Source organism: Cyanistes caeruleus, chromosome 10 (genome assembly GCF_971803275.1).
Source record: "Cyanistes caeruleus chromosome 10, bCyaCae1.hap1.1, whole genome shotgun sequence".
NCBI lineage: Eukaryota > Metazoa > Chordata > Aves > Passeriformes > Paridae > Cyanistes > Cyanistes caeruleus.
Genome location: NC_141710.1, coordinates 10131487 through 10146600, shown reverse-complemented (window position 1 = coordinate 10146600; position 15114 = coordinate 10131487). Strand labels below are relative to the sequence as shown.

General features: G+C 35.6%; 2 protein-coding genes across 6 annotated transcripts in view; one reads left to right on the top strand and one right to left on the bottom strand.

Annotated features, from left to right (window-relative positions):
• DNER (delta/notch like EGF repeat containing) overlaps positions 1 to 15114 on the top strand; it is a 112832-nt gene that overhangs the window by 49724 nt on the left and 47994 nt on the right. For both annotated transcript variants that reach the window (XM_086844905.1, XM_086844904.1), the window contains 2 exons: positions 6652 to 6746; positions 9174 to 9340. In XM_086844905.1, the coding sequence (XP_086701031.1) occupies positions 6652 to 6746; positions 9174 to 9340 (262 nt within the window). The remainder of the gene's footprint in view (positions 1 to 6651; positions 6747 to 9173; positions 9341 to 15114) is intronic.
• LOC111933528 (uncharacterized) overlaps positions 1 to 15114 on the bottom strand; it is a 40220-nt gene that overhangs the window by 6611 nt on the left and 18495 nt on the right. For 3 of the 4 annotated variants that reach the window (XR_002866762.2, XR_015274719.1, XM_086844908.1), the window contains exons 3-4: positions 862 to 1210; positions 330 to 514 (exon numbers count right to left, since the gene is read on the bottom strand). The gene's annotated coding sequence lies outside the window, so the exon portion shown is untranslated. The remainder of the gene's footprint in view (positions 1 to 329; positions 515 to 861; positions 1211 to 15114) is intronic. The other variant, XM_086844909.1, reaches the window with a different exon arrangement.

The window sequence follows — 15114 nt, the reverse complement described above, 5'->3', positions numbered from 1 at the left end:
CTAGAAAGTATGAGGGAAAAAGAGGGGGGCAAAAAAGAGAAAAGCCTGATGTGTTTACTGCCTTTCAGTGTAGAAATATCTATAGCTGACTTGACAGTCTTAGGTTGAAGTTTGTGTCCCAGCTTACCCTCCAGTGACCTGAGCTCACTCACTGCATGCAAAAATGTGACTATGTGGAATTTTTTCTCAATGAACTTGTTTACATACAGTTTACCATTATTTTTAGAGCAGTTCCATGCACTCTGGAAAAATAAATGGCTATTAATTGTTCATGGAGGTAAGGAGAAACCTGAACAAAACAAGTAATGCAAAAAGCCCAAATTACTCACCACCAAGTAACAGATTCCCAGACATTCTCTGAGCAACAGCAGCTCTGGCCAACTTCCAACCCCCACTCCCAGTTTTACTGCTGAGCATGACCTCCTGTGGTGTGAGGATGTCCCTTTGGTGAGTTGGGATCAGCTGTCCCACTGTGTTCTCTCAGCACTCCTGGCCTTCTTGCCAGTAGGGCACTCTAAGAAAGAGAAAAGGACTCGCTGCTGTGTGAACACTTCAGTGATAACTAAAATAACTTATCAAGCCCGTGTTCATCACAAGTCCAAAACATAGCACCATGCAAGCTATTGTGAAGAAAATTAACCCCATACCACCCAAAACCAGTACAGACTGCATGTCAGATTTTATGAAGCTGACAGTGAATTTGGTGGATGGCTTTAGATGAAAAGGCAGCTTACTGATAAAATAATCTAGGTAATCTATCTGTCATTGTGTAAGAGGGCCTCCTGTGGCTGCTGATGCATCTGTCTCTTGGTGTGATGTTGGCATTGATGTGACAGAAAAACAAAGTTTTAATAATGTTACCTGGAGGATTGCCGTGCACTGGAATGCGCTGGATCCTCTTGGTGCTGTGGATGCTGACTCTACAAAGTGACTCTTGCTCAGATGTGCAAAGAAACAGACTGCCAGCAACGGAATTTGCTGGGTGGATATGCAGCCTTCCTTACACCAGGTTTCAGTGCTATGATAACTGGTAAGCCTTCTTCATCTGATACTGTTTTTGGATGCAGTCTGTCAGTCTCCCCCTGGTGTTCTTCAGAGAGGCACTACTCCTACTCTAAACACTTTTGCTTTACTCTCCCACTGGTGAGATATGTTAGAAGTAAACCTTGATTTTCTTTCTGTTCCTGTTTTCTTTCAAGCATTGTCCCATCTGAAAAGAAACAAGCGCAGTGATGTGGAGGTTAAGCTAAATGACACCAGATTTGTCAGAAGCAGTAGTTTTTCTGTGCTACAGGGCAAGGGTACTGGAACTGCTTTTTCTTTTTTTTCCCTTTTAGAATTTTGTTCTGAGTTCAATTTCTGTGCTAGAAATGATCCTGCTTTGTTGCTTGACATTTTGACAATAAGTAGATAGTATTAGATCCCTCTCTTATGATTCTATTCTGTGTCCTTTTATTTTCCTACTTCTCTTTCCACTTTTTATTTGCCGACAGCTGTCCAAAATCTATAGTTAGATTTTATAGTTTTTATCTAACCTGTTTTATTTCTTTCATATATTGTTTTCCCCTTGCATAAGGAAGACTGCCAAACATGTTTTATTTCTTAGAAAATAAAGGATACCTCTTGCCACACATACAGGGTCAGAAGATAATAAATCCTGCTGGCCCTATTCTGATACAAAAGTAGTTATATGTTCGGAAAAGCCAGAATTGCACATTATGAAACTTGCTTTATTGAACTGAAATTTAATATGAAATCCCTTGGAAGAAAATCTGAAAGAGCTAGCATTTACAAGACCATTCCTCATACTGCATTTGTCATGACAGTTTCTGTCCTAGTGAAGAACTGAAAGGTTCTTTTTTAATTACCATGCCAGTTTTCATGGGGTACCACCCCAGAAAACAGCCTTGCTTTTCTCAAAAAACTCGTTTTCTCACTCCTTCCATAACATCTTTTCAAATATGTTTAAAATTTTAGTAGCTGTTGGGTTTGTTTGTTTTTTTTTTTACTTTTAAGCACTGATCTTCGCTGTAGGATAAGTTTGTATCCATCTTTTTCATTTAGTTCAAGAATTATGTACGCATTCATATATTCTGTTTAATTCCAGACTAATTTGCCCCACTTTGCTCTGGGTGCAAGACCATGCAAATTTGTCTGTTGCCCCACTAGAAGGTAAAAACAGGAGAACAGCTTTTTGAGATGAAAAAAAGCACTTTCACTCTGTGCTGGGGTGGGGTTTAGTGAAAGCTGTGGTGTCACTGAAGTTACAATGGCAATTAGCAGGAAAGACTTAAGCAACTGGCTCATGGGGTGAATTTTCACTGACAGCATCACTGTGTAGGTGAGGTTCAAGGCACCTCTGGATTTTTTCTAATAAACACCTTTGCTCCAAGCCCGTTCCTCAGGAGTTTATTCAGCTGAGATTTAAATAACTCAAAGGATGGAAAGTCCACAAGCTACCTAGGCAACTTCCTTCACTGTTTGGAACTATCTGTTGGTTTTCAGAATTATTTATTAATACCTCATTGATAGTGTAGTGTGGACTTTCTAAGGCACATATGAATTTGGCTATTCTACTTACAGACCACTTTTAAATTTGAGGAAAGTGTGGCATATTTTGAAAGAAGTAAAAGCCTTCTGCCATTCTGTGAATTTGGAGTTGATATACCAAAGAAATGCAAACATATCCTGGCAGCAGAATGGCTGCATTTTGCACTGTCAGGATTAGTCTGCCTGTGTTGATAAGACCTTGTAGAATTACAAATGTCTGCTCAACTTTTCAAGAAATCTACTATGAAATTTCATATACAATAGCTATCTTCAGAGAACTAATTTCAGCACTGAGAGGCTGCATAGATATAGAGTCTGTATGCTCCTCTTCTTAGCCTTATTGAATTAAAGTCTAGTACACTTAGGAAAGTAATAAAGGCACTCACTCATGTAAGAATATTGCCTTGGGATTTATGTATGTATTTCAGCACTTGTTGAATTAAGTGTATATCTCATTATTCTGGTTTTGTAAGGCATGAGACTATCTGTCTTACCCATGCTATTTAATTTCTTCAGGAAAGTTGTAATATGGAAGAACAGTCTGTTGCTCTCTTAGGTACCAGCCCTGATTTTCTTTGCAATCTTTTCTATACCACTGCCATGGCCTGGTAAGCAAGTCTGACAAAATCACTGCTGTCTTGTTAAGGCCCAGGTAGAGATTGTAGGAGTAAGAGCTCTCAAGATTTCACTCTTGCTTTCTCAAATTATGCTGCTCTTTTACCTACGTAAAGTCTAAAAGCATTTCAAGCAAAAATGTTGTTCTGATTTGGAACGGCGATAAAGAACGACATGGACTCTCAAGGGAGTCACAGCACGAGAATTCTTAGTTTATTGCTTCAGCCCTGTCTTATAGACAGATACGTGGAAAAGTACAGAAAGGAAAACCTTATTGGTTAACAAAGTACTACACCACCATCATTGGTCAGGGGCACTCTGCCCCCCTTTACTCTCTCTTGCAAGGAGAAACAACAGGTTGCAAAACAACACCTGCAAGGCTGTTTAGTATCTCTGAGAATTGTTTTAATTCCTTCTCATGAATTTCCCAGGCTAGGCTTCAGTCAGGCCTGAGAGCTATGTGGCCTGCAATAACTACAGGCACTCTGGTTCAGATTTAGCATCCATACAAAAATACAGGTTTTATATGTTATCTTTTAAGAAAAGTATAACATGATTTAGATGCAAACTTATAGAACATTTATGTAAAGAAGAATTCTGTGTTTATTGTCAATAATTTGATATTTAATAATTTTAATTATCTAAATAAGGTATTGAAAACCAGTCTTGGATGTATTCTCTGTTGACACAGGAGCTTACGTTTGTAATCAGCTCCTAAACATACATACTGACTCCAGAGGGTGCATGAAGGTTTTGTTTTCTTTGGTGACTTTTTAAATAGCTGCATAATTTGTGTAAATGTTTATAAGTCTGTTCCCCAAGAACCTTCTTAGTGTCCTGACATTTCTGTACTATTAAATGCTTCAGGAGAAGTGTTGTATGGCATTGCAGTTATGTTATGTTCTCTTTTTATTGTCTTTAAATGACATTAGATACCTACTCTATTTGTATTTTTAAATTTAACTTTAGACTAGGAATGATCTTTATTTTATCCTGAAAATCATTAAAGTATACTTCCCAAGGACTTCAGTTTTAAATATCTCCTACTAGTTCTAACAGCCTTTTTTTTTGCAAGCGAAAATTACAGTTTGTTTATATATTTTCTGAGTGTCCTTTATTGTTGTAATATATTGGTTGTCTTTGCCCTCATTCTTCAGTAGTTCAGTTTTGCAGAGTGCTCTGTTAAGACATAAAAGAGAGACACTTAAAAATATTTATAAAATTTTCTTACAGCTGTGAAAAAACTGCAATTTTTTTTCTAAATTCAAATGTCAAAGCTGTAAATTTTTTGTCTCCACAGTACTTGTCTGAAATAAGACACTGCTGCGACCATTTTTTTCCTTATGAAAGTTATTGCTTCTTTCTATGATTTTTGTCTGATCCAAGGATCAGGGTCATTAATATATAAAAAAATTCAAATTTCAAATTGTTATAAAATCCTGGGCTTAGCATCCTACTGGTTTAGGTTATTATTTTACCAGATTCTTAGAGCAGGGAGTCAGGGCCAATTACAAATATAGTTCCTAGAGAAATACATTGAACATTACAGATTGCTTAATAGAAGAGTAAAAACCATGCATTTTGCTTTCACTCTCCTAATTATCATTGCAATATTTCCTATGTGTGCTTTTCCTGCTGAGTAATCCTAAATTCTGATGTGTTTGCAAAGCAAAGTATTTTTTTTGTTTGATTGAGTATTTTTCCATTTTGTGAAGGTTAAATCTCAGGTATTGTTCTGCAGCCACTTTGTTCAGCTTTTTTATTTTTATTCTAGTTGCAAAGACTTCAGTACCTTTTACTTTAAAAACCTTTGATATTAAAAAGTAATGTAACTGAAATGCTTAAGTTACAATTCCCCCCTTTATGTTCCAAGGAAATAGATGCATAAAATTGTAAAACTATAGAAATACCATAAAAATGAGTGTATTTTAGATGTAGAATAAGACTGTATGAGAATAGAGATATTTGTTTCTTTATCCCCCATGTTCCAGTAGGCATGCTGAGTCTCAAAGAAAAAAAAGTTTAAATGTTGGCAAATATAAAAGGAAGAGTGTTAGCCAAATGAATTTTGGATGCATTGTACTTTGACTGTTAGGTCCACACTTCTGAGATTTAAAAATTGTAATGGATTATATTATCAATTTTCAAAATTTTTTTTAACAAATACAATAAAATAGCATCTTACTTTATTTTCATGAACTATATGTATTCATATTATATACACCAGGGAATTCAGTTTGTATTGTAAACTGAGTAATCTTGACACTGATTCAATCATTCGCTTGGAAAATGTGAATACTGAGTATTTGTCTTGCCTGAGTCAAAATAAGCTCTGACTGTCCTAAAAATTATTACTTGCATCATATTTTGGGCTTCTGTTGTTCATGTATTTACATGTGTTTCATTACATTCATGTAATATTTAAAATGTGAATTTGAATTGTATTTAAATTTACAAATTTTATTCTGGCTTTTGCTTTGATGTAAGATGTAAGATTAATTAATGGAAGTGTGTCAGGTTGCATTTTTGCATTTTTGGTAAGGCTGATGTAAAAAGTTTGCAAACATTCTCTATGGCTGAAAGAACAGCATTGCAAACTACCTAGAAATTTGAAGATGAAGCTCATTTGTTGTTTTTTTTTTCCCAGTGTGACATTTCATAGGCAAACTGATGAAGATACATGAAAAGTTACTTAAACTTGTAATATTAAGCGATAGACTCCATCATGCCACATAAAATATTACTTATTTGAAATAAATATACCCTTGGAAACAGTAGTAATTTTTAAATTGTTTGTAGAAAATTACTGCTCCTGAAGATCTGAATAATTAAGGAGTGGTTCCCGTGTTGCATGACATCTTGTCTGGAGCCTGGATCTAGTTAATGTAGTAACTGATTTCTGTGCCTAGTAGGCATCACTAGATTTGGCAAACACATCCTTTTGCTCTCACTGTGATCATCATTTTCTTTCCATCTGAAAGCACTGGTTGTCCAAGCATTTTTTACTTGGAAAGAATAGTAATGGGCAAGTGGGAGAGTATTTTTTAAAGAAAACCTGTGTTTGGAAAAAAACGTATTTCAATATAGTAGAAAGGCAATGTCTCTATTTGTTACTATAAATCCTTAAGTATTGCATAAATTAATGATGCCCTATTTCTTGGATGTAGCAAATGTTAGAGCATTATTTATTATTCTAAAAGACCAGAAAACTATCCATCTTTTTCTATATATATTCACTTTTAAAGGAAGATGCCTTTAGAAATTCACACTTCTGTGCAGGAGTTTTTGTTAAAATGAAACCCTGAAATGAAGGTTATGTGAATTTTCAGCACCTTTATTGGCAGCCTAAAGTTTTCAGTGAATGTTCCTGAGGATTTTTAGAAGATGACTTCTGGACTATTAGTGTCATTTGTAAAAAAAATCTTTCATGTTTTCTTCAGTCAGATTTTATGGTTTATTGTTAAATAAAGTTATTTTTATTTTCAGATAACCCCAGATGTGGCTTGTGGAAATGCCAGTTCCAATACTTCTGCTGGAGGCCGGCTTATCTCCTTTGAAGTTCCACAGAATACATCAATAAAGTGAGAATATTCCTATAAGTGATGAAATACAAAAGCACTTTTATTTTCATTTGATTGGATATTTTAGACGACAGTTTTTCAGATAGTCAAATTTGTCAAATGACTAAAAGACTATGAGAGAATTCAGACAGACATCAAGCATGTAGCAGAGCCATGACAGCACTGCTCGGCATTTCTCCCACATATTTAATGCTTTAGAAGATGTAAGCATGTAAACTGTCTCTGGGCTATCATAATCTGTTAGAAATTAGGGCAGATATGTTGAAGATGTCAGTTTGGAGAAGATACGACATTTCCTTTCTACTTTGTGCAGTGAACACTTTTTCTGCCTTTAATCTCAAGATGAACTTGCTGATAGAAAGTGTTATTGTGGACTATATAAGTGCATGTATATTGTACATTTGTACTTGATTTCTGAGTTATTCCTTTGGGTGTCATAATCAGCTGTGAAATCTTTGTGTATGTCCTAAAAAACACATTTCTCAAAATTTTGAATTTATTCTGTTATTCACTTTTCAAAATCATGCTTTTTGGATCAAATACTTGTTTTGTTACATTTAATTAACAGAACCTGACTTCCTAGAAAGATCTGATTCTGTCAGCTGGGATGAGGCATTTTCTTATTGGAAATTTTATTAAAAAAAAATCTGCCAACGTAGTTATCTGGCTCACAGCTTTGCTGCAATTTTAGACTTACATTTCCCCAAAATAGCCTACTTTTCTCATACTGTCATCTTATCTTTCAGAATCCCATGTTTCTGTTAAAAAAGGCCATGCTAACAGGAAAAAAACAAAGTGATGCAAACAGACAAGCTGCAGACAGTTTGGAGCAGTAACTGTTAAACATGGGGGCCGTCCCACCTTTCCCACGGGGCTCTGAATTGTGCTCATTCATGATCCTTAAGCCTAAGTCAGGAAGAGATCTGGGAGTGTGGATGCCCTGGCTGGCTGGAATCTGAAAGCAAACAAGTGTCTTTTTTTGCGGGCAGGAAAAAGCCAGAATTTGTGGATTCTAAAGTTCTGTTTAAGAGCCTTGATGAGGAAACCCTGTTTTAAAGGAGGTTGCAGAGGACAGAGTCAATTTTGATAATTTGTACACTGTATATATTTAATAGGGTTTTATATCTCGGTAGATTAGTGCAAGTCAAGATCAATTTTTATTTAATTTCATTTTCTGTCTTTAAGGCCCAACTAGCTTTCCTGATTCAATGAGTATCTGTGAAAGGAAAATAATTTCAGTTTAATAAGCTGATTTTGTTTTGATTGTCATATGAGACCTGAACTGTGAAACTAGTTGCTCTCCTATTCTAAAAGTTAGACAGTCATCTTTTGGAGTAGTAGTTGGGGTTGTTCTTAAAGAGGGTGCAAATACTGTAAAAATTTGCTTCTTATGATGCCTAGTTACAACATTTTCACAGCTTCTGTCACACATGGTCACAAAACTTTGCTTTTCATGTTTTGAAATAAAATAACCAGTGACCAGGGATAAACGATAAACTGCCTTGTGTTTTAGCAGGATTGAAACAATTTCAGTAGAGGAAATTGTGGAACAGAGCTTCATCTCTAAGTATTTGGAGGTCTGTTTTCAGCAGGAGAGAACTACCAGTTTTTAGCATTGGATGCAGTTGTGTTTGCATTTTTGGAGGATTGCTCAAACTCACAGGAACTTCATTCATAGGAAATTAATGCAAATACTTGGGACCTTACCAGAAATATGACAGATTTTTATTGTTTCTTTATGGAAGTATGTAGGAAAAAAAGTGCCCTGTGAGTACAAAGACTGGCATAATGTAGCTCCCTAATGGAGCCGAGAGTGTGGATGCAGCAGTAGACTTTATATCCAATCTGTCAATATTCAGGAAGGCACCATGGGTTCAGTGACCTTGGGAGCATTACATGACTCATTTGATTTACAAGAATAAACTGTCCTGAATCTTCGATCTGGTGTGCCAAACAAATGAGGATTTCTACCAGGATCTGTCTCCCAGTATTGAGTGAACATTGAATGTTCTTCAGTAAACAACAGGGCTTGATGTACTTCAGCTGCAGAAAATGATAGCACTATGGGATGGAGGTACTACTCAAAAAGGCATAAATACAAAGACTGAATAAGGATCCTTTATAAGGATATGCTTTACTATTATGTGGTATTTATCTAAAGCTCTTCTTGGGCATTTAAGATGGTGACCTTCAAGTATTGGAAATTGGGACTCTGTATGATTTAATCTGCTATTACATAAACTATTATGCAAATCTTACAATTGAAGCATTTTTAAGTTTTGTGGACATGCTAAAGATGTTCAGGATTTTTCCTAATTCCATACTTGCTAGATTTGCATCTTTGTTAAGGTTCAGTTCTACAGTAATATGTATCCTAATTACACTGATTTCCCTTGGTATAAATATTCTCATGATTTCTTTTCTTAGAATAAGGCAAGATGCTACTGCTTCTCTCATCCTGCTGTGGAAGGTCACAAGCACTGGATTTAAACAGTGTTCGCTTATTGATGGCAGAAGTGTCACTCTTCTCCAGGCACTGGGTGGACTTGTGCTTTCTGAAGAAATGCTTGCATTAGGAAACAACTACTTTATTGGTGAGTAACACACTGACTTTCTGTCCATGACCTCTAGGTGACAGCTGATGGTCAGCATTTAGAGGAACAAAGGACTAATACCTTTTAAGTGACAAAAGATCCCGATGGGATATTGGGACCATGTTTCAGACATTGGTTCATTCAAACCCGACAAGAGCTACACTAAATTCTTACACAGTTGGCACCATTCACTTTAAAATCTACATGGTCATTTTTGTCTGATAACTTGAGATGATGAAAGTTATTTTATATGTTCTATTTAAATAATCTTTTGGCAATTGCTGCAGTTTATAATTGAATGCTTGAGATGTTTCTTTGTCAGGTATTGTATCATGAGATGCTTTGTGAAGCTTAAGCCCGTAGACAGGAGAATTGAAAACATATATTACAAGATCAGATTTTCTATTATACTTTAACAGTGTTTAATTGCACTACTTTTTTATCTTCTAGTGTTGTCTCTTTGAATATGGAACTTTGAAAATATACTATTTGTTTCACTCGGCAATTAAATGTTAAGCATCTTTGTGGAAGGAGTATAATGAAAATGGCCTGATAATAAAATAATGATTTTAAGGGTATGGGATATAACAGATTTAATGCTATATTTATGCATAGACACAATAGACTTAATTAAATTGAGATTTCTGGGCAGATGTTTTATTATACCAAAGACATGAAGCCAAAGTCATTGTAATAACAGCACTTATTGTTATCTGCTTGAAATGCTGGATATTTTTAAAGGAACTATAAGCTTCCACAGTAGTTATTTGAAAACTTACCATGCTAATAAATGTAAAATAAAAAACATTCTGATGTAGAAGCACTGGGAAACATTCCAAGTGTGTAGCTGATACAGAAAATCCCCAAATACAGAAGTAGTACCTTGTTCTCTCCTTTTCAGCTATCACTTTCCAAAGATACTGCTCGAAGGTTGTTAGTAGAATAATTTAATTCTTATCATCAGTGGTTTCTTTTTAGTGATGTTTATTTCCTTAAAATAATTTTCCACTTTCTTTTAATATTATTATTCCTTCTAAGATACTTAGTTTTAGGCTTTTTTTTTTCTTTTTAATCTTGTTTTCCATTTAATTTATCAGAGTTAAAGCCATCCTCTCATGTCTCTGGAATAAATTTTTGCATTTGCTTTTTGGTAGTTAATGTATGATAAAAGTATCCTGAAGACAGGATAATTGGTAGCTTTTATGCAGTGGTGAAAATGCCTAAAGGCACAGCTTGGTCTAAGCTCATAAGCAGAGGGCTCAAGTTGCTCTGTGAAGGCTCCAGTTGGCTGTACAAACCATACAGCACAGGTTATTAATTTAGATAACTAAATTATGTATTGTGTTACTCTTTCATAGTTTGTCCTGTCCTACTTGTCTCTATAACTGAATTTCTGTCACTGGTATTCTTTTTTTGAAATTCTTATTGTGTGCTGGGTAACAAGAGGTGAAAATGTACCTTTTCCTAGATGAATATAACACAAGGCTGGGTTCATAAAAGTGGTTTATTTCATGCAGTAAAAGTATTCTGAAACCTTTTGCTTTACTTCCATGTGGTTTTTGATACTTCAGTCCTTCTTTTTAATTTCCTGATAGTGAAATTAATTGTAAAATTTTCCAGCTGCTGAAACTAAGGCATGACTTTTTTAGTTTGAGAAAGAGCCTCTGAATCTCCTTCTCAGTTGCATGGAAATATTCTGCTTACTTCCCATCATCAGTTTTTGTCCAATGAAATGTAAGTCTTGGGTGTAAAACTTAAAAAGTCACTCAGGTATTTGGTGTGAAAATGAACTTTATCTTCACTCAACTGAAATCCATAATTCTGCCAAGTCTTACAGAAAAATAATTTGATCTTTACTTCAGATTTGATCCAGATGTATGGAATACGTCTGTCAATTTGATGTGCCTCACAAGTTTTTAATAATTTAGCTTTCAATAATTCACTTGAATAAAGTTTTTCTTATAGACAAATTTCCATGTTTCTTGATTGACATGAAAAGTTTATTCTAAGGTACAAGGTACCATAAGTTAAAGTGGGTGATTTTATATAAAGAAAACCAATAATGTTGCCAGTGCTTTTATTGATGATATTTAAGCTAGAACAATATGAAGAGGCCACAAGATGCTGTAGGCTTCTGTAAGCAGTTACACAGTAAAGATGTGGACCAAATCAGTTGAAAAATTTACTTTATATAATAATTTCTTCCTCCTTCCCCCACTCTTTTTCTGTTTATTCAAATGTGATTTTAAAGGTCTCTTCTCTTAATTGGTGAATTTTGTAGAAGGGCATTTTTTTAATCCTGTAAAAAATTTCTAATTAGAAGTGTAAAAGAGAAATGAGGAAGATCTGAGTGTTTTTTGTGGTTTGACTTTTTTGTGTGTATGTCTCTTTTTGATCTACATCCTTTTTGAGTCATTTCTCACTGTGTTCCTTCCAAGTTCTGTTACTCAGCAAGGTACTATAATTGCCTCATGCAAATCTTTCTGAATAAGTTATTTATGTCAAAGAAAAAACATTTAGGGAAATATTATTTGTTTTGTGTTACCTTGTGGTGACACAAGTTTAAAGTTGTTTTTACAAGATTGAAAAGACTCAGAAGTCAGCAGTAATGTGCTGATTTGCTGATCATGTGGTTCAGGGCACAGTGTCTAGAGGTTGGGAAGAATGCTGTTTCTGAGATCTAAAAATAGACCCTGTCAGCACAGAGCTGTTCACCCCAGAGACAGTACCTGCACTGTGTGAGAATGAAGGGGAGAGTGTAGCACAACTCACCCAAAAAGAGCACTCTGTGTTCTGTACTGGGTTTTATAAAATGGCTGCTGCATCTGCAAGCAGTCTCTTGCAGTGCAGGGACAGAGTGATGGTGCTGTGATTATGCAGCACGGTTCTGTGGTTTTTTTAACAAAATTAAATTACAGCATTTACCCGGCTGTGGCCAGCAGAAGGCTGGCTTGGACATTCTTCCAATGCTTTCCATGCTTTGCTTAGAGGATTTTGAGTTTCTCTGTAAGATTTGCTACTACACATGTGCCGGTCTTCTAAAATATTTTGTTGTGTTTTATTAGAGTGTGCTTATTAGCCAGTGGGGAAGAAACCCCAGTACGGTTCAGGTTTGAAGGGAGAAAGTGAGTTGTGTGGATTAGGAGCAGGATGAAGCACATGGCCCATGGCAAGGTGCTGGTGGCTTGCAGGTGCTGCCAGGTTACTGCTAGACAGGGGTGGTCACAAGGTGGTTGGTCTGTAGGACAAGCCAGGTGAGCTGTTAGTCTCTGCTCATGGTTTGCAGCAGCAAACGTGTGTTTCTTTTGGAACCAAGATTTGAAAAAAAGGCGTTTAATCAAGGGCATTTCTGAACAGGAAAATTTCAGTGGAGTGCTATAGGTGGGCATAAAGTTTGGCCAAAGAGATGATGAGAAAGGGAAGCAGGAGGGATTTAATGGTGTCTTTAAATAAGAGATGGAAATTAAGGGTTCAACATTAAAAACATTGTTGAAGTAAAAGGCAGGCTTTCCATTAATTAGACTTACAGATTTGTACTCTTTGTCCCAATGTTCTTTGGAGTTAATGAGTGATTCCTGCAAAAACTATTTATGGTATTTATAAAATGTCTCATCAGTATTTGTTTTATTTCTGGATCTTCATATATTCATGCTTGCAGTAATGGCACTAGAACATTTGAAAATTAATTAATTGCAAAATTTTGCATTGTTGGAGCCACACACCTATTCTTCATTGCAATATATCTTGAAAAATTGAAATCAGATGAAATACATTTTACAAGTCTGAAAAAGTGAGATAAGAGTTCCCTGATGCAACGTCAGTTGGTGGAGGAGTCTTTCAGAGGTTCTCATGAATGCTAATAGGTTACAGCTAAGGATCTCTGGGGTGAGTTGAAGGTGCTGTTTGCTCTGTGTTTTGGGGGAAATCTAATCTAGCCAGCATTGTGCACTTCTCTCTTTCAGGGAGTAATATACTGGATTTTGGAACATGTATATATTTTTTTATACAAGATTGCTGCAAACGCAGAAGATTTATGGAATTGATTAAATAATAGCTGTCTTGAGAAAAAATGATGCATTAACATTTTTCTTTAAAAAATAAAAAAGGCCTTTAAAGGACTTTGAAGGACATTCTCAGCTTGCATGGCATCTCCCACAAAAATCCTTTATGATTTGTTGCATGCATCTCTTTTATCCAAGCATGCTATCACACTCTGACTGAGTACTGGAACATTAATTTTGAGAACACAGGTTGCTGTCAAAATATTGAGAAAACTCAAACCAATGTAAAATAAAAGCATTAAAGTATTTCTTTTTTTTTTTTTTTTTTAATGCTCACATTTTAGAAGTGTTACAGTGATTGTACACCATCTGCTTCTGCACGAGTCAGTTAATTTACCCTGGTGCTAAATTAATATATCTGTTTACTAAGGCAACAGTTCTGTGCTTCAGGTATATTCAAAGGTACACCTGTGACTGGCAGACTTGCAGTCAGGCAGGTCTAATTTCACAAAATTTCCAGTCTGCTTGGAAAACTGGTATATATACACCTGTGGGGCTGTATAGATAGCAGATCATATTTAACAGTCCAGTTAACAGCTAGGACACAAAACAACCATATCTTCTTTTTAATGAATTTGAAGATTGACTAATAACTCATGGAAACATAAAATGTGCTGAGCTGGAAAGGACCCATCAGGATCATTCAACTCCTGGCCCTGCACAGGGCATCCCAAGAATCCCATCCTGTGCCTGAGAGCATTGTCCAAACACTTCTTGAAGTCTGACAGCCTTGGTGCTGTGACCACTGCCCTGGGGAGCCTGTTCAGTGCCCAGCCACCCTCTGGGTGATAAATATTTTCCTAATATCCTACCTAAACCTCCCCTGACACAGCTTCATACCATTTTCCTTTTCATACCAATACAAAACTGCATATTATATGATTATTGTATGATTACTACTTAGTCTTAAGAAGTATTTATTCAGAGGTTTTGGGCATAATGTAGAAGGTGGAGCTGGCAGTGCCATTTCTGTGTGCATGCAACCTATTTCCTTTCTTTTTCCTAACAACATTAAAAAATGAATTTATGTTTTCAGGTCTTTGTCACAGCTGTTAGGATAATATTTCTGTTGAAAAAATATCATCTTATCAGCTTTCATGATAAAATATTGAAAAAATTGCTTTTCTGCCTGGGTGTGTCCAGAGCTGAAGCAGTAATGATGGGCACTCTTACAGAAAAACAGTGAAACAAACAGTTGGGCATTAGTATTTTGACTCAATTTCTCCATAGGTAATATAATAAAAAGGTTTGTATATAATTGTAAAAAAATGTTTGTAAATAGTTTGAAACTACTTGCTTTTAGACTTTGTGCTTTATTTAGCACTTCCATGGTGCTGCTTAAGCAGCTGCTTAAAAGGAAAGATGCTGCTTAAAAAGCAGCTTTCATGAGATATTGCTACATTAGCTTTTTAGCTTATTGTCTGCTTATAAAATCAAAGGAAGACATTTATAAGCAAAAAAGCTATTTCTCAGATAAGACCTTGCAGATAATAAGGTAGAAAGTTTAACATTTAATATGAATCAATATTTTTATCTAAACAGAAAATAAATCCTCCAACACAACCTTTAAATTATAATGAGTATTTTCATCACAGCAAACAAAAGCTGATGTAGACTTGTCAGTTAACATTACTTGGCATGTCATCTGGTTTTCTCCAAGATGCCCAGCCTTTTCGATCAATACAATATAATTAGCTGCTTTAAACTATAATT